This window comes from Molossus molossus, unplaced genomic scaffold, assembly GCF_014108415.1.
Source record: "Molossus molossus isolate mMolMol1 unplaced genomic scaffold, mMolMol1.p scaffold_m16_p_17, whole genome shotgun sequence".
Lineage (NCBI taxonomy): Eukaryota > Metazoa > Chordata > Mammalia > Chiroptera > Molossidae > Molossus > Molossus molossus.
In genome coordinates, this window is record NW_023425352.1 from 4,506,722 (window position 1) to 4,524,226 (window position 17,505).

Sequence of the window (17,505 nt, forward strand, 5' to 3'; positions counted from 1 at the left end):
GGCGGAGATTGGTGTCAGGCCAGCAGGACATTTCTTGGAAAGGGGATCGAGAGCCGGCCTCCGTCAGTCTCATATCCTGTGACCAAAATCTGGGACACCAAAGGCCCTTGAGCTGATCGTAGGCCCAGTTCATGGAGCCGCAAGGGCAGGAGGGGTGTCTTCAGGTCACAGTGAGAGCTGAGAGAATGCCCTTGGGCCAGGTCACTCACTCAGGTTGACCTGGACATGGAGGTGAACTTCAGGGCTCCCTCTAGCCCGTGTCCCTGCTTTGCGGGCGGAGCCGGGAGGGCCCCGGGCCCCGTGCACACAGCCCTGGATGAGCCGCGGGTTCGCTGGGCTGGCCCGGGCTGCTCTGTGTCTTCCTCAGCAGGCACCTGGGCCCTCCTGATGCTTGCTGCCCATCTCCCAGTTCAGAGTGTGGGCAGCGGGCGGGTGGGAGGGCCGGGACCTTCACAGACACGAGTTTCCCACGCTCGTCCGTTCTCGCTGGTGCCTGGCCCCTCTGGCGCCTCTCTAGGCTTTGGCCTAGTTTAGGTTTACATCAGCGTGTTTACTTGTCCCAGTGGAAAACATCGTTTATAGTTAGCCCACATCGTTCTGCACCCTGACCCCAGAGGTGCTGTCTGGCTGGCTGACGTGGGTGGACAGAGAATCTTTAGACACCCCAGTACATCTGCCCCTATTGCTTTACGTAGAATAATTCTACCCCCACTTCCCTTTTTTCCCTTAATCTTCACTGGAGGATATTTTTTCCTTTGATTTTCAGAGACAGTGGAAAGGAGGAAGTAAGGCTGGAGGGGAGAGAGAGGGAGAGGGAGAGACACATCGATTGGTTGCCTCCTGCACGTGTGCCCCAACCAGGGTCGGGGATCGAACCTGCAACCCAGGCGCGTGCCCTTGGCCAGGAATCGAATCCATGACCTTTTTGTCCAATTTGCATATTTCACGGAGGTTCACAGTGAGCGTTTTGCCTGTGAAATGGAAGCCACGTCCCTGGTGGGGATGGGAGTTCGCCCTTTGTCTGCTGTGCCTGATGTGTGTGGGACACACAGTGGGTCCTCATTAGATACTTTTGAATAAATCCGGGAATCAGTAGATGGCAAGAGGACAGGGAGTTCAGCTGGCAAAGCAGACAAGGCCGTCGGTGCCCGCGGGCGCTGTCCGCCCCAGCAGTGCAGACCTTCGCAGACCACAAGGTGTTTCCAGGCCAGCTGCTTGGGGACCAGGGAGCCAGGGGATCAGGGTGTGAGGTGTGTGGTGTTCCCATTGTCCTCTGCTGAGTGTGGGTGCTGAGCTGAGCCGTGGTGCACAGTCCCTGCTCCCTGGAGGAGGACTAGCTAGGCAGACAGACAGACACACACACAGTAGCAGTGAGAATGAGGACAGACGCCTTTATATTCTTTTTTCTGTTTTTTTTTTTTTTAATCCTCACCTGAGGATATGTTTTCATGGATTTTAGAGAGACAGGGAAAGAGGGAGAGAGAGAGAAACATTGATGTGAGAGAGAAACACTGATCCGTTGCCTCCTGCACATGCCCCGACCTGGGCATCGAACCCACAACCTGGCTATGTGCCCTGACCGGGAATCAAACCCGTGACCCTTGAGTGCTCAGTATGATGCTCCAACTAACTGAGCCACACTGGCCAGGGCACGATGCCTTCCTATTCTCACGGGAACTTGGGGTCCCACATAGCTGAGTGACCAGGGAGCAAGCAGGCCAGGCCCCAAGAGTCTCAGGGACAGAGCCCCTGACGCGCCGGCCGACAGTGGCAAACTCCCTTCCGACCCGGGAGGGAGGCCAGGTCCTTGGAAACGGCTGACAGAGCCAGGCAGCCGCTTTGGCTCCTGCCTGTAACCTGGTCAAGTGTCCGCTTTCCCCCCGTGTGTTCTTACCTCCCGCTGACGGCTGCTCAGGACCGTCTCCTTACAACATGCGATTCTCCGTCAGCTTTTCGAGGGGGCTGGCTGGGCACAGCTCGGCTCGCTGGTGTTAGCAGGTTCGCCCTGCTCCACCCGGGGCCCCCTGTGCCTCTGCTTGGAGGGTTTGAAAGTCTTCATTTCCCCTCCCGTGACATTGAAACAGGGACCGGACTGCCCTGGCTCCGCTGTCTCAGTCCCGTGGGGCTGGCCCAGGGGCCGCCCGCAGCCCAGCTCTCCGCCGCCCACTTTATGGAGAGTGTGGATGCGACCTAGCAGTTGGAGACTCGTGGGTTAGTGAAGCCAAGAATGTACCTCCCGAATTCCCCTTTGCTGTTCTTAGGGGAACGAGAGGCCGAGCCTGTCATCCCCTCCCGGAAAAATGCCGCCTGCCAATTTGTCTGAAATGCACATCAGCTCAAAGCGTCGCTGTTCGCGGGCAGATGTGGCCCCCAACTGTTGTCAATGTGCACACCTGTTTGTGAGGCCCCCTAGTGCAGGTTTTGTATCCCAGCCAGTCAGATGCAGGGAATTCCCCTGGGCCAGCCCCATGTTTTCCTGGCCCCTCCCTGTCTCCTACACTATCTTTTCTCTGATTACATTGTGAATGAAAAGTTGCTCATTCAGGGAAAATGGTTTGTGATGTCTTCTTTTAAAAGGGGACGCGATAAAAGGTAATCCGTGCATCCTTTGTTTCCTAGGTTTGTGGGTAACTCTGAAATTACTCCCTGGAGACATCCATCAGGTTAGAAAGGAGTTTCCTCATTTGGTGGACAGGACCACAGCAGTGGCTCGGAAGACGGGCTTCCCGGAGATAATCATGCCTGGTAAGAGCCGCCCCTCCCCCAGCTCGGAGTTGGTGTGGTCGTAGCCGGCGTTTGGGATGGCCACAGAGTGTCACGTGGCCAGGGACTGTGGGAGCCCTGGCCGGCGGTGGGCTGAGTGTGGCAGGTGGCTGTGGACCCCCGTGTGGCTCTGCGTGGTTTCTGCAGGCAGGCACTGCGGATCAGGCCGGGGGAGGCGGCTTCTCGGCTGTAATAACCTGGGCGGGCTGGAGGGAGTGACGCCTCACAGTGCCGGAATGGGGACCCTCGGGTGAAATAGGCAACTGCCTGCAGGCACCGCCCCGGGAACTTGAGATGGGTTCCTGGCAGCGGCTGGGTAAATGTCATCCCTCGGTGAACAGCCGTGACGGTGCCAGGTCCGTTGTTGCCTCGTACCCTGGCCGGAAGGCTGTGTATTAGGTTGGGTCATCTGCAGTCATGCAACTCAGGGTGATCGGGCAGGGGACCCTTTGGAGGGTTTTGGAGAATTCACTTTCAGGCTCTGATGAATGGGTTGGTATGATGTTTGGTTCACTCTAGGACTAAGGCGACTCCTTTATGACGATCACGTACGTTCACAATGATGCCCCTGGGCTCCCCTTATGGCCCTGTGACAGCATCTGAATCATGCAGAACATGGTCCAAGTGGAGGGAGCGGTTTAGGTGAACTTACCCTGCTATGTTCCGGGCTTTGGAAAAGGGCCCTCTGGGGAGGCTGTGGGTTCCGTGTCTCGTCGCCACGGTGCTCCACAGAAGAGGGAGTGGGACCTGGATGCAGGTCCCTGGCTCCGAGTCCTCCTCTACCCCTCTCTGGCTCTGTGGCCTTGGGCAAGTCCTACCCGCTCTTAGCTGTGGCTTCCTCTTCCGAAGAACGAGAAGAATAATATTCCCACCTGTAGGACTGGTTGGGCTTATGAGACTAGGGTCTAAGGAACAGAAAACCCAAGGCCAGTGTGAATGGCCAAACCCTGAGGATACTTACGGATCAGCTCCGGAGACAGAAACAGAGACAGAGCAAGCCACAGCTCCCTCTGCTGAGCTGTCACCTTTGCACGAGGACGTTCTCCTCTGGGGACAGTCCCTGCTGATGCCCAGCTTCTTCCCAAATGCCAGTGTCCTGAGACACATGGCATGCTTTTGACCCAATGTTCCCAATCAAGGAGCCTGAGCTCATCCTGGGACCCTGACAGCGACCGCCCGGCAGGTGGCGTGTGCATGTTGGCCACCTGGACGTCTGGAGGGGGTCAGCTCCCCCCACCTGCACGGGTTGTGGGAGGGTGGCGTGGACACCCTACAAATCTGGATTGGCACCTGATGAAAAGAAGGAAGCAGGGGCAGAAGGTGAAGTGTACCCCTGGGGCCTGCTCAGTTCGTACCTGTTAGCGTACGGACCCTGCTCGGGCCGGTTGTGGAGTTTCAGCTTATTAAACCAATGATGGAATTCCGTGTTGAAATTAACCTCTTCTGGTTATATAATGCTTTTTGGTTTTCAAATAGCATTCATAAGGTTATTAACAATCCGATTTGATCCTCGCGAGATCTGGGGAAGCATGTCAATATATATCTTTTCTATCTGTGGGATTCTTTTTGGTTTGCAAATAGCGCTCACATTTATAGTCTGGCTCGCTCCGCCTCAGGATCTCCGAAGCTGACAAATTGGTGTTGAACTCATTCCTGACAAGATTCAGCCACAGCCTAAAGTCACACGGCTAATGAGCGGTGGAAATGGGGCCAAACCACCCCACATTTGACAACTCCCCGCGGCCACCTTTCACGGGCTGCGTCGCGAGGCTCCAGGAGAGGGGCGTTGGGTGAGCAGCTGTCAGCGATGGCTGTTTATTTCAGGGCAGTTGGGGACGTGCTCTTCCGACTCCCTCTCTCAGGGTTGTAGTGGGTCACGGTGTCCTCTGTCTGCTAAATCAGTGTGAAAGACATCCAAAATTGGCCAGACTGAATCGCGGAGGCCCAGCTGGACAGAAAGAAAGCGTGACTCTGCACCTTGTGAAACGGGTGCGCCCACCGCTTGTGGGAGGCACGCCTGTGTGCCGCACACCCGCTCGGACTCCCAGCGGACGGACACACTGCATTCGGATTCGCGGTGCACATTTATAGACTGTGTCCTTGAACTCACCCTGAGGATGCCCTCGTGTCCAGTGGAGGGCTTGGGAAGTTCTAGGTCATCGTGGTCATATCTCCCTTGTAACGGAGACTTTTTTTTTTTATTCTCACCTGAGGACATTTTTGCATTTATCTCCAGATAGAGTGGGAAGGAGAGAGGGAGGGGGAGAGAGAGAGAAACATCGAGTGGGCGGGACACATCAACTGGTTGCCACCCACACGCTCCCAAGCGGGGCTGGGGACAAACTGCAAGCGAGGTATGTGCCCTCAGTGGGAACTGAACCTGGGACTCTCCGGTCTGTAGGCTGACCCTCTAAAAGCTGAGCCAGATGGGCCAGGGCGTAACCGAGACTTAGACATCACGGCTGGACCTGTGACATCTTCTCATAACAGAGTCACAGGAAGCCATACAGCTGCTCATTGTTCCTGCAGCTTCCGTGGTTCCCGCAGCTTCCGTGGGCTGAGTCGGGAGTGGGGTTTCCAGGGTTAGGCATTCTGGCTTGAGTGAGCCCCACGTCTTACCCTGGGGCGAGACGGCGTGGGGCCTCCCCTCAGAGCCCAGGCCTCGAGCCCACGTGGTCCCGTGCATCTCACGGGGCCGGGTGTTCCCGCTGCTCGGGGAGGGCCTGCGGTGGCCTCGCTGTGGGCTGTCCTTTCTCCTGACCCACGGGAAGTCCTGGAGCCCTGGAGGACTTGTCGGGGGAGCAGTTTGTCCCCAGCTGGGAAGGTGGCTGGAGGCTTGGATGAGGCCAAGTGAGGGCCCTCCGTGAGGTCAACCCTGTCTCCTTCCAGTACCGTCCTCCCCTAAATGACACCCCGGAACTGGGGGGGGGGGGCATGTGCCGGGGGCCTCTTGTGAGCAGCCGCCTGTGGGGTTTACTTATTAAGATTAGGGTCACACTCTGGGGTGGCCCCGCCGCGCGCATCTCCAGCCGGCGGGAGAGGGAGACCCTGCCGTTGAACCACCGCCCAGCCCGTGCTGCTGCCCTGGCTGATGAGGCCTCTGTGATGCTGTTGGCACCCTTGGGGCTGATTTTCTGCGTCGGTGGACGTCTCCGGCTGAGGGATCATACACACTGCCCTGCCTTGCTGATGAGGCTGTTCAGTGGTGGGTGGCTCAGTGGGTGGAAGGCTCTGTGACTTGTCCCAGGTCACACAGCTCGCTGGTGGCAGGTCCTGGACCCGCGGCCCCTGCCCTGTGCCCTGTCATTCTTAACGACTCCCCCAGTCGGGAGCCCGGCGGGCCGCTTCCTTTCCCAGCAGCTGCCTGGCCCTGCTGACAACCCACTGGGGTCCTCCTAATAATGACTTTTAAATGAAAGCGTAATTTACTAGTTGGATACATTAAAAGCAGAATGGAGCAGGAGAAAACAACAACAAACCAAAAACAGGAAGGTAAGGAGGTTTCTCTTCTTCAGGGAGCCTTGTTCCTTGCCCAGAGCAGGCTGTTGGCTTCTCTGGGCGAAACCGTTCCTTGGGCCCCCGTGGGCCGGCAGGTGGGTCAGCCGTGGGAGGCGGCCGGACAGACAGCCGCGGAGCCGCCCCGGTGCTGCTGCGTCCTCTCCATCACGCTGCTAACGAAGCTTGCGGAGTTTTCCCAGTCGGACCGCTATCAGGGGCGCCTTTGTTCTCCGTGGGTAGTGCGTCCTGAGCTCGTTAGTTGCATTTTTCTCTTGCACAGTTTAAGTCCCTCACTTGAAAGTACACAGGTCTGCACTGTATGTCAACTGTACTTGAATAAAACAGGATGCACAGGTGTGTTCTATTCTCCTTCTGCTCCCTGTGGTCCCCATGCAGGCTCCTGACAGCTGTTTGCCCGGAGGAGAGAACCATGCAGAGAGTTTCTCCTGACCCATCCCTAGTCCCGAGCCCAGCAGCGCAGAGCATGGGCCTGTGGTTTGAATTCTTCATCAGCTTTTCGTCCAATTCCTTAGTAAAATGCACAAGAGGCCAACATTGCCATTACCCTCGGTGTCCGTCGATGTTACGATATTCTTGGCTACTGCGACTCCGATGACCACCGCCAGGAGTCTCACAAGGGGTGGTGACGTGGGTCGCTGGAGCGGGGATACGTCCTTGCAGACCCTCCGGCAGCATTTGGTCTGCTCAGGACACGGGCTGCCCAGAGATGTCCGAGCTCCCACCCCCATAGTGAGGAGCCTCGACATTTTTTTTTCCTCTTTCTTGCAAGTCCTAGGATGATGATGAAAACCGCTCTTGTTATGCTTCATGCGCCGGAACTGTTTTGTAGAAAGTATTTTGCTACCCTCTAGTACAGTCTTGGTCATACTTTGCTAGGAGAGGTGACGAGGGAAGACTATTCTGCAAAATTCACGGTTACTCAATGCATAATGGATTGGTTTTAAAAGCATAATTCCCCTCCCACCAGGTGATGTTCGAAATGATATCTACGTAACATTGGTTCAAGGAGATTTTGATAAAGGAAACAAAACCACCGCGAAGAATGTCGAGGTCACGGTGTCCGTCTACGACGAAGACGGCAAGCGGCTGGAGGTATTGGCCTGTCGTTCACCTGCAGGGATTGCTGCTTTCTCAGCATCCACCTCTGCTCTGCTTCAGACTAGGAAATCCTGCTCCTGCTTCTAGGGCTGCGTCTTTCTCTTTCTCCCCTTTCTCCTGCTGTCTAGAGCGGGCTCCCGCCGGGTCCTGGCAGCCGGCCTGCCCCAGGGGGCCCTGCACTCACTGCCAAGCTCCCTCTACGGACCAGGGCTGAGGGCTTAGCCCTGTGTGGCACCTGAGGCTCAGCTAGCTCTGCCAGGAGGTGGGCATGCCCTTTCTCTCCGGGTGGCTCTGTGCACGGTCCCACCGTGCAGTGCTGGCCACTTGGGCTCCCCCAGTATTGCTCCCACGGGAGTCGTGTGGTCAGTGTTCACGGCTGGGGATGAGCGGGAGGGAGTGTTCCTACCTCCTGGATTCTGTCTGTGGCCTGTATTTGGGGCCTACCCAGTGAATCAGGCGACTCCCTGAACGAAGACCCTAATGTCGGCGTCGTTCGGGTGAGGGTGTGAAGGGTGGAGGGCAGCATGGCCCCACATGGCCGCTGTCCAGCTCCTGAGTGTCTGGGAGTGAAGTTGGGTGCTGGCTTTGGCGCTGGTGGATGTGTCCTGGGCGGGGAGCGTGTTCCTTCCAGTTGCTGGGCCATTGGACCCCTGGAGCGTTCTCTCCTAGCTCGTCCGGGGGGAGGTGGGGAGGCGGAGGCCGCATCGAGCTCTGAGATTGACGTGAACCCTCTGTGCCTTCTTCTAAAGCACGTGATCTTCCCGGGGGCCGGCGACGAAGCGATTTCAGAGTACAAGTCCGTGATTTACTACCAAGTGAAGCAGCCGCGCTGGTTTGAGACCGTGAAGGTATCACTGACGTGGTCACTTTATCCCTCGGGGTTGACGATGAAATGCTCACTGGAGCCGAGGGAAGTCCCCACGTCCCACCTGACGGGCCCTCGCCCACGGGCACCCTGAGCCGCAGGGGCACCTCGGCAAAGTCACGCGAGGTTGCTAAGGAACCTGGCATTCCTTGGGATACATTTACTCTCATTTCCTTTTGGACATAAAAATGGCACTTTCATGGAGACAAATGACCAATCCTTTAAGGACAGCTATTGTTCTTCTCTTCCCGGGTCTGTTTTATGTGTGAAATGCTGTCTTTACAGCAAATGGGAAAAAGCAGAGACGGCTGTATGTAGAGGGTATCGCAGGGGAGACGGGCCTGCTCCCCGGGCACGGCCCCTCGTTTCACGGGGCACCAGGCTGCTGTCCCACCGCAGCGCACACACCGCGGGCCGGGAGAGTCGGAACCAGGCCAGCGGATGGCCGTGGGTACACATGTTCCATGTGAGAACTAGGGACAGTCTTGGCTGACAGGCAGCATGCATCAGGTCTCTTCTTTCACTGTAACTCACAAGAAGGCTTTCATCCTGCCGTCGGGGGAGGTCCCCACAGCTGTGCGGGAACCCGGACACCTCGGGGGGGGGGGGGGGCTGAGGACCTGCGCGGCCGCTTTTCCGACACAGAATCTTCACAGTGAGGGTCGGAGCATGGGGGGAACCTTGAGCCGCTCACGGAGTATCTCATTGACATTGTCCAAAGGCATTTGCGTTCGGGGAGTCTGCAGAGGGGAGTAGGTGTTTCTCCACGGCCATGCAGAAATGGGTGCCGCCGGGCAGGGTGCGCCCTGGAATTGTGCTGTCAGTGCGAGAAGACGCTGGTGAAGGTGCTCACACCCCCCTTTTCCGTCTCGCCAGGTGGCCATTCCCATCGAGGACGTCAACCGCAGTCACCTACGCTTCACCTTCCGCCACCGCTCCTCACAGGACTGTGAGTAACCGCTTCGTCCCTCTGTGTTTGTCAGCGGGGAACTTGGGGAAGACTCGGGGGGCTGCCCTTGTTCTAGATGGTTCTAGGTGGTTTTGGAACTGGGCGACCGAAACGCAGCAGGGTCTTGTCTCTTCCACCCGTGTCCCGGGAAATGTTATCAGCTCTTTCGCTGAGCCCGTCTGGGGAAATCTTTATCTTCTTCTCGGCTTTTTCCCAAGAGGTGCTGCCACGTACCGTGCTGTTGACCTCCTCCCTCCCGTTTCGGTTTGCGATGCTGTCCCGTCCGTCAGCAACGTCACCGAGGGACGCGGGGATTCCAGGCCCGGCTCTTCTGTCGGACCAGGAAATCCCGAGGCCTTTTTGGGAGCCTGGAGCCTGGAGCTGGGGCCAGGCTCCTCCCGTAGGGTGTGGGTGCAGCTGGGGTCTGTTGGCAGCTCTTGGGGAGGAAAGTACTGGTGTTGGAATCACTTACCTTCCAAAAGGCGTCATCATCCATGACTACAGTTGGCCTCATCACGTTTGCTGAAGTAACTGATCACTGAGGACGTCGCCCTGTGTTAGACACTAAATGATGTCACAGTAGGCACACTTGCCCCGCCCTTCGTGGCCTGTGCTCACGTGGCAGTGGGCCGAGAGCTGGAAGAGCACGTGGCAGTGGTGGTGCAGCGTTGCTGCAGCATGCAGGGAGAGGCGGTTGGTGTGGCTGTGTCTGTCACTGATGGCCCCTTAGGGGTCCCCAGCCCTGGCTGTGTGTCCCCCCATAGTTGCTTCAGCTTGAGGGGAAGAATGCCCGGGGTTTTGGTGACTGAGCAAGGTGGAGGCTGCTGACCCCTCGGCACAAAGCCTGGCGTAGAGCAGAGACTTTGTAGACACTGCTGCTGCTGTGACCGTGTTTCTTACCGTGTCTGGGGGCCTGCTTGACCTGGGCCCTCTCCAAGTGTGGGGTGCTAGAGACCAGTCTGAGAGGGAGCACAGAAGCAAAGGCATGACGTTGGGTGTGTGTAGACCCTGTGTGGGCTCAGTGAGAAGCCTGAACCCCACTGTTATTCAGAGGTTTTGGGGGGCATGGGGTATGAGGTTTGCAGGGCTGGTGTGTGGACAGCATCGACACCAGCCTGAAGATGCATGGTCCATCGTGTGAACGGGATGCATGGACAACAGAGGGGACGGAAGTGACCGGGAGCATTGTCCCTCTCCTTGTCCTGTCCCAGTGTCTAAGCAGAGCTGGGTCCAGCTGGAAAGGGCCAGGGTTCAAGTCGAGTGGGAGAAGCAGGGGCCTGAAGGCCAGGCAGCTTGGGAAGCGGAGCCCACGGTGGCCTCCATTCCCTGGGGCCAAATGCAGGCCCCAGGCAGCCGGCCAGGCTCTGCCAGGCGTGCGTGGAGCTCCCGATGGCCGAAGCTGGACAGCTGTCAAGGAACAGTTACCGACATCCATGTGCTCTTACCGTGCTCCTGACTCACCGTTTTACTATATTAGGTAATCGGTCATCATTTTCCACATGACAGATGAGAAAACCAAGGCTCAGAGAGCCCACCTCAGGGGCCCGAAATTTCTCGTCGTCAGGGCAGAGCTCTGGTTCAGACCGCAGCCCTGTGCCCAACTTCGCGCCCCCACACCTCTGGGGCGTGGCGAGGCCGCTTCCGTCACCTGGTCTCACGGAGGGGGCTCTGCTCTCGCAGAACGTAGATTTGAGTGGAGGACTGAGGTCACCTTGCAAGAACCAAGTAGAGAAGGGCAGTCGGGGGAATCGTGGGACATGCAGAGGTGGGGGGTGAGCAGAGCGGGGGGCGCGCATGGGGGACGCTTCGGGGCCAGGGCAGCGGTGGGTGGGCGCCCTGCATGAGTGGACTAGCAGGGCGGGAGAGGCCGGCTCACCGCCGAGGGCTGCAGAGGAGCAGGTGGGGAGGGGCCCCGGAAGGCAAGGGCGAAGCTCTAGAATCCTCAGAGGTCTTGTCTCAAAATCCGAGCACACTCCCCCTTATAACAAGCTCATTCCCTCTAATTAACAAATCACACTAGGGCAGAGGGGTATCTTCTGTAGCATTTCAATTTTCAAAATTCTTGTTTTTCTTGTCAGATTTAAGTACTCATTATAGACAAGATGCTATCACCCGGCATTACATGACACATTTGTATAATTAATGAAGTCTCCCCGGCCACAGCTTATGGGGGCTTGGGAACGTGGTGAGCATCCAAAGCGTGATGCTGATGAAATCCCGGGTTGTCAGCTGCTGGAACGATGTGGCCCCCAGAACCTCTCCTGCGGCCCCATCTGTAGACACTTCGGGTCAGAAGTGGAAAAAACCGGGGCCACCTTGCCCTCCCCCTCCAAGCAAAGTGTGAGCTGCTGTCCCCCTAAAGGGAGCAAGTGATAGGCTTTCTCGGCTGGCATCTGCCCTGGGCGTTTGGAAACTTTGTTGCTGATGTAACTAACACTCTCCAGCAACTTGTTAGCCATTCCAGAGACATCAGCTCATGTTTTGCAGGGATGCCAGCAGATGTGTGGCTTTGGGGCCAGGCCTGCCAGGAGCTAATGTCCCCTCCCTGTAGGGGGCCTGGTTGGGCGGGGCCTCCTGTGGCACTCTGAAAATTTGTTATCGACCTCATAATAGCTGCTAATGAGCATGTAACAAGTGCACTCCGTTCCCTTGCTGGGAAGATGTAAAATGTTGCTTAAAAAAAAAAAAAGTACACGTTTTTACTCTGTGCTACTTGATAGCAGGACCAGGGGACGCCGGCAGTTGATGGACACCCTCACGTGTCCTTCCCAATCATGGCTGCTTTTGCAGAGACATGCTTGATTTTTTTCATATCAGCCCGAACTTAGAAGAATCTGTTCTTGTCACCTGCTCGTTAAGACCTGCCATGTTTTCTAGTGCCCTTTTACAGCGTGTTTTTCTCGATTTCTAGGGGTCATCTTTTACTCTTATCCTTCCCTTTATTCTTGGTTCGTCAGTTGTTCATTCTTTCATCTGATTAGCATTTATTGAGCACCTACGATGTGCCAGGCACTGATGGACACCAGAGTGCAAAGGCTCATGCGAACTGCTCTCCCAGGTAGCGGTGTCTTCCCGCGAATATTCTGAGCCCTGACTCAAGGTGCACGGATGTGGGCTCCTCTCCTCTTTGACCTCTGGCCTTTCATCTCTAAAAAGAGACACCGGGACACCTAACTCGAAGGATATTCTCTAGCTCTGAAAGTCCGTGTTTCCATGTTACACGTGAATGCCCTTCTTCGGTCCAGGCTCCTTGTCCATCCCTACCTGACCTGGCCCCTGCCTGCCTTGGAGCCCTCCCGCCTCCTGCTCACCAGCCACACTGGCTTTCTGTCCCCAGACTCCCAAACCCAGTCCCTCTTTGGGACTTCTTTATCTGGTCATCTGTCCTCCTGGAAGGTTGGCGTCTTGGCTCATGGGTCGTTCATCTCCACAGGGAGACCTTTTCCACGCACCCGGGGGGATCGTCCCTGCCCCACCGTCACTCTAACAAAGCACCACCTTTTATTTTCTTTGTCATCTGGAAGAACTTGCTAGTTGGCGTCTCCCCACGTAGAAAAGATCTTGCCCTGGGCAAGTACCACAGAGGAAACACACACTGTCCCTGCCGTTCAGAGTTCGGGGATGAAACTAACCACCATCAACAACGGACACGCACGTGCGTCTGGTCATGTAGGGTGACACAGCTCTCATTTGAGTCAGCTCGGGCAGCCGTAATCAAATGCCGGAGACTGAGGGGCTCCAAGAAAAGACGTTTCTCTCTCATAGTTCTGGAGGCTGGAAGCCTGCGTCCGGCCAGGCGTGTGTGAGGATGTCTTCTCGACCCCGTGTGCTGCTTCTCGCCCTGGACTCGGAGGAGGAGCGCCCTGCCATCTCTCCCTCTTATCTGGGCACCAGTTCGAGGGGTCAGAGCCACACCCTAATGACCTCACTGAACCTTAGGCACCTTATTTTTTTAAACATTTTTTTTTCTTTAGTGAATTCTAGAGAGAGGAAGAAGAGGGAGAGAGAGAGAAAAATAGCAATGAGAGAGAACATCGATCAGCCGCCTCCTGCATGCCCCCCACTGGGGATTTGGCCCACAACCTGGGCATGTGCCCTGCCCGGGAATTGAACCGGCGACCTCTGGGTGCATGAGGCGATGCTCAACCCCTGAGCTCACAGGCCAGGCTAAGCATCTTATAGGCTTATCTCCTAGAGGGTCACGTGTAGGTTTGGGCTTCACCACACCAATATGGGGACACAGTTTAGTCTTTAGCAACTATGAAGAAAAATAAGCCAGGCGAGGGGCCAGAGTGTGACCGGTTACTCACTCACTCTTTATATGGCGGCTGACTGCTGACCGCAGAACCCCTGCTCCCTCAGCAGGGACTTGAATGAAGTGAGGGACCGAGTCTCACCTGCCGGTACCTGATAGAAGAACTTTCTTGCTAAAGAGAACAGCGTTTCCCGTTCAGGTCCTTGGTCTTCCTGTAATTCATGTCCCTGTTCTGTGTTTCATATCCAAACCCAGTTTTCGCAGCCAGTGGTCTGCCCCTCCGGCCGTCATTGACGGCGGCCTGTCCAAACGCGGTCGGTTCCCGCTGGTGTGTGCATCCCTGTGTTCGGACACCCTGTCTCATCCGGGCCGCTGTAGTTACTCCCGGTGTCCAGTATCGCAGGCTTTTCCTGCACAGTTGTCCTGGAACCTGTGGCCCATCCTCTGGAGTCAGAGTCCCGGTTCCACCAGCAGGCTCATGTGTGCGTTCTGATTGGAACGGCTTTGCATTCACAGGTCGATGTGAGCGCAGCCGGTCCCTGTGGGATAAGAGTCTCCCTGCCGGTGACCCTTGTCTGCTTCTCCCGTTACTTACGTTTGCTGTAAATCTGTCAGTGTGGTGGTGTCATTTCCTCAGAGAGACAGTCTTCGCAGCCCCTTCTGACGTGCTGCTCCCACGACAGTGGTCGGAGATGCTTGTTGATTTCTGTTGCAGCGAAGGATAAATCTGAGAAAATATTTGCCCTGGCGTTTGTGAAGCTGATGAGATACGACGGGACCACTCTGCGGGACGGGGAGCACGACCTCATCGTCTATAAGGTAGATCGTGTGGCAGGTGCAGGAGGGCGGAGGCTGCCTCTTCATCCTTCCCGCCTGAGCCGACATTTCTCCCCTCGGGGAGAAAGCGACCATTCAGAAACGTTAATTATGCAAACCCATGTTTCCAGTGGCCGGCCTCCGTGCTGCTCCTAATGAGAGATGATGTACAATAACACATTAGGTGCTGTGTAAAGAAATGCTCTGTTAACACGAATTAATCTACAGGAATTAGAGAAATCATTAGAATAAACAGTTTAGCACATGATAAACAGCAAAGAGCAGGATGGTTAAAAAGGATTAGGGATAACAAGGGCTAGGAAAAAACAACCGTGGGTTGCTGACGGCAGCGTCATTCGACCCGCAGGCGGAAGCCAAGAAGCTGGAGGACGCGGCCACCTACCTGAGTCTGCCCTCCACGAAGGCCGAGCTGGAGGAGAAGGGCCACTCGGTGACGGGCAAGAGCATGCAGAGCCTGGGCTGCTGCACCATCAGCAAGGACTCCTTCCAGATCTGCACTCTCGTCTGCTCCACGAAGCTCACCCAGAACGGTGGGTTTGGGGGCAGGTGCTCACCTGGCGGATTTTCTGCCGCCGCCCGATGCTTCTCACGCCTTTGGTTGTGCGGGGAGGCTTCTGTAGGCGCGGGACCAAGGCCGGTCACACGTGTTATCCCCGGTAATCGTCCTAGGAAGGGGTGACGTCCATCAGGTTTAAACGCCACACTCCGATTTTGATCTGAGATTGCCCTGAAAGAGAGATAAAGCAGTGGATGTACTGTCAGCAAAGCTCTTTGGCCAGGGGAAGTTGGCATGGCATAAGGTAAAATCCCCAAGACTTGGAGTCAGACGGAGGACCTGGGGTTGAGCCCTGGCCCTGCGCTAATCCTGGGAAGGACCTTGAGCTCGGGCCCGTGCACCTCACTTTCTTCACCTGTACACATTGATGCGGTGTCCACCTCAAAGGGCTTTGTGAGGGCTTGGTGTAGAATGTGAGGCTCCCGCCCTCTGTCTTCCCGTCCCCCAGCTCGTCATTGAGAAAGTTACCAGTTCTCTTTATTTTTAAAAGTTGGTTTTGAGGCCATTTCTAGTCCCCCCCAACAGTGAGATAAGGTGCCCCTCGATGATTGACGGACATCCAAGCTCAGCTGTGACCCAGCGTCAGGTGGTACCCGGTGACCCCGTGCTGGGCCGGCCGGGCCGCTCCCTGCTGTGTCTTCCTCTCTGCGGCTCCCCAGCGCCGTGGCGTCTGGCCAGGGGCACTTCTTGCTCGGAGCACACTGTCTGGCCGAGGCACAGGCGTCTTGGCGCAAACCCCCCCAAATGTCACTGCATCACAGCTGTGCAGAGTGACTCTGTGCTCTCTGGAAACTCAGCCTGACAATCCGCTTTTTCCCTCTTAGCCAGCTGCTCTGGGTTTTGATTATTAATATCTGTTGCTGTCCTGATCTGTGTCCCTGGGGCTTGTCCGTAAGTTTTGGCAGTGGTCTCGAATTTGCCCGAGGGACAGTCATCGTTTGGACTTGAACAGGATAATCATAGGACAAAAGGAAAGCCATCACCTGCTAGCTACTGCGTGGTGGCAGAAAGGCGCTGGGGGGGGGGGGGTGTGCACGCTCTCTTCAGACCTGCCGCGTCTGTGTCCTCACACCAGCCCTGCTTTCTCACCCCGTCTCGAGGGAACTGTGTGGGGGAGGGGAGTGTCACTCATGCATGGAGGTCATTTGCATGCACCTCTCTAACATGGCCCTAGAAACATTAGTTCATCCGAGACATTATGGTTGTTGTAGCTTTGGTGGTGCAGTGATCTCCATGAGAGAACGGAAACCTTACCTGGGCCCTGGCTCTGCACCTGGGCGGCGGGAAGGGCGACCACACAGAGAACTGCCGGGTTCGTACCCAGAAAGCACGCGGCCAGGGCAGGGCTGGTTTGGGCATAGATTACGGAAGGGATGCCCCACAGATCCAATGTGACTCTGGATATGGTCCGGATAGTCCCCTAGCCTGATGGCTGCACCCAGGCCCTCCCTCAGCTCAGGGCATTGGCTGCCTGTCCGGGGCGGCACCAGCCCATGCGTGTGCCCCGTAGCCCTCAGTAGGTGCCGATGACTGAGCTTCTGTGTGTTTCCGTTTTCTTTTTTTTTTTTTATCCTCACCCGAGGACATTTTTCCATTTTTTGTACAGATAGAGTGGGAGGGAGAGAGAGGAAGAGATAGAGAGAGAGAAACATCGATGCGAAAGGGACACATCGAGTGGCTGCCACCGCACGACCAACCAGGGTCGGGGACAAACTGCAACCGAAGTACGTGCCCTTAGCGGGAACCGAACCCAGGTCTCTCTGGACCGCAGGCCGACGCTCTAACCGCTGAGCCAAACTGGCCAGGGCTGTGTTTCCGTTTTCAATGTGCAGGAACCAGCATCTCATACGTGGGTCATGTTCCAGTCGTGTTCCAGAGGCATGTTTGCTACTCGAATCTATTTTCCCCACCAAACAATGTTCCGAATAGCAGTTAGGTTGTGCGACCTGCCCACAGCATCCTTCTTAACCCACATGCTCCCAGAGAGGAAGACTGTGAACCAGGAAAACCCCACTGTTCTAGAGTCACAGGAATCTCCCAGGGGGACATCCTTTCACCCCTGAGCTCCTTGAATGTCCCTGGCCCCAGGGTCATCCCTCCCTGGAGCTGAAGGAGAGAGGCACCCCGGTCTCCCAGTAGCCGTTGCTGGGCAACAAGGACATGCCGGTGTGATGCTGCTCACTCAGCAGAAGGGGGGCACCTTCTGCATTTTCTTTGGCCCCAGCCAGTGATTCCTCCTTTGGGGACGGTGGCATGTCAGGTGTACAGAAGATGAGGCTGCCCCAACATTATCCGTGGGCGCCCAGATTCTTTGGAGAGTCGTTTTTCTGAATCTGTGATTTGTTCTGTGAAGTCCATTACTTAGGGAAAAGCTGTGGCTGAATTATTCATCGCGGTTTGTATTATTATATATCTCCGTTCTCAGAAGCGTGCTGGATGCTGTGGGGATATAAAAAGACATGTAAGATGTGGTCCCTCTGCTCCGTGAGCATCCTGTATAATTAGAGAGAGAGGGGCGAGGGAACAGACCTCTTCAGGCCCCGCTGTGGTTGTGCCAGGCCGTGACGGCAGGACAGGGGAGCCTGGTCTGACCCTTTCTGAAAGCACGCTCCTCCTCCTCAGGGGTGTTCCTCCACCATAACCGGCCCCGTTGTACCTCCCCC

General features: G+C 56.3%; 1 protein-coding gene across 1 annotated transcript in view; it reads left to right on the plus strand.

Annotated features, from left to right (window-relative positions):
* The window catches only part of DOCK1 (dedicator of cytokinesis 1), a 423,011-nt gene that overhangs the window by 72,494 nt on the left and 333,012 nt on the right, over window positions 1–17,505 (plus strand). The window contains exons 13-18 of the mRNA XM_036264869.1: window positions 2,620–2,745; window positions 7,250–7,374; window positions 8,130–8,228; window positions 9,122–9,194; window positions 14,165–14,268; window positions 14,633–14,816. Coding sequence (XP_036120762.1) covers window positions 2,620–2,745; window positions 7,250–7,374; window positions 8,130–8,228; window positions 9,122–9,194; window positions 14,165–14,268; window positions 14,633–14,816 — 711 coding nt within the window. The remainder of the gene's footprint in view (window positions 1–2,619; window positions 2,746–7,249; window positions 7,375–8,129; window positions 8,229–9,121; window positions 9,195–14,164; window positions 14,269–14,632; window positions 14,817–17,505) is intronic.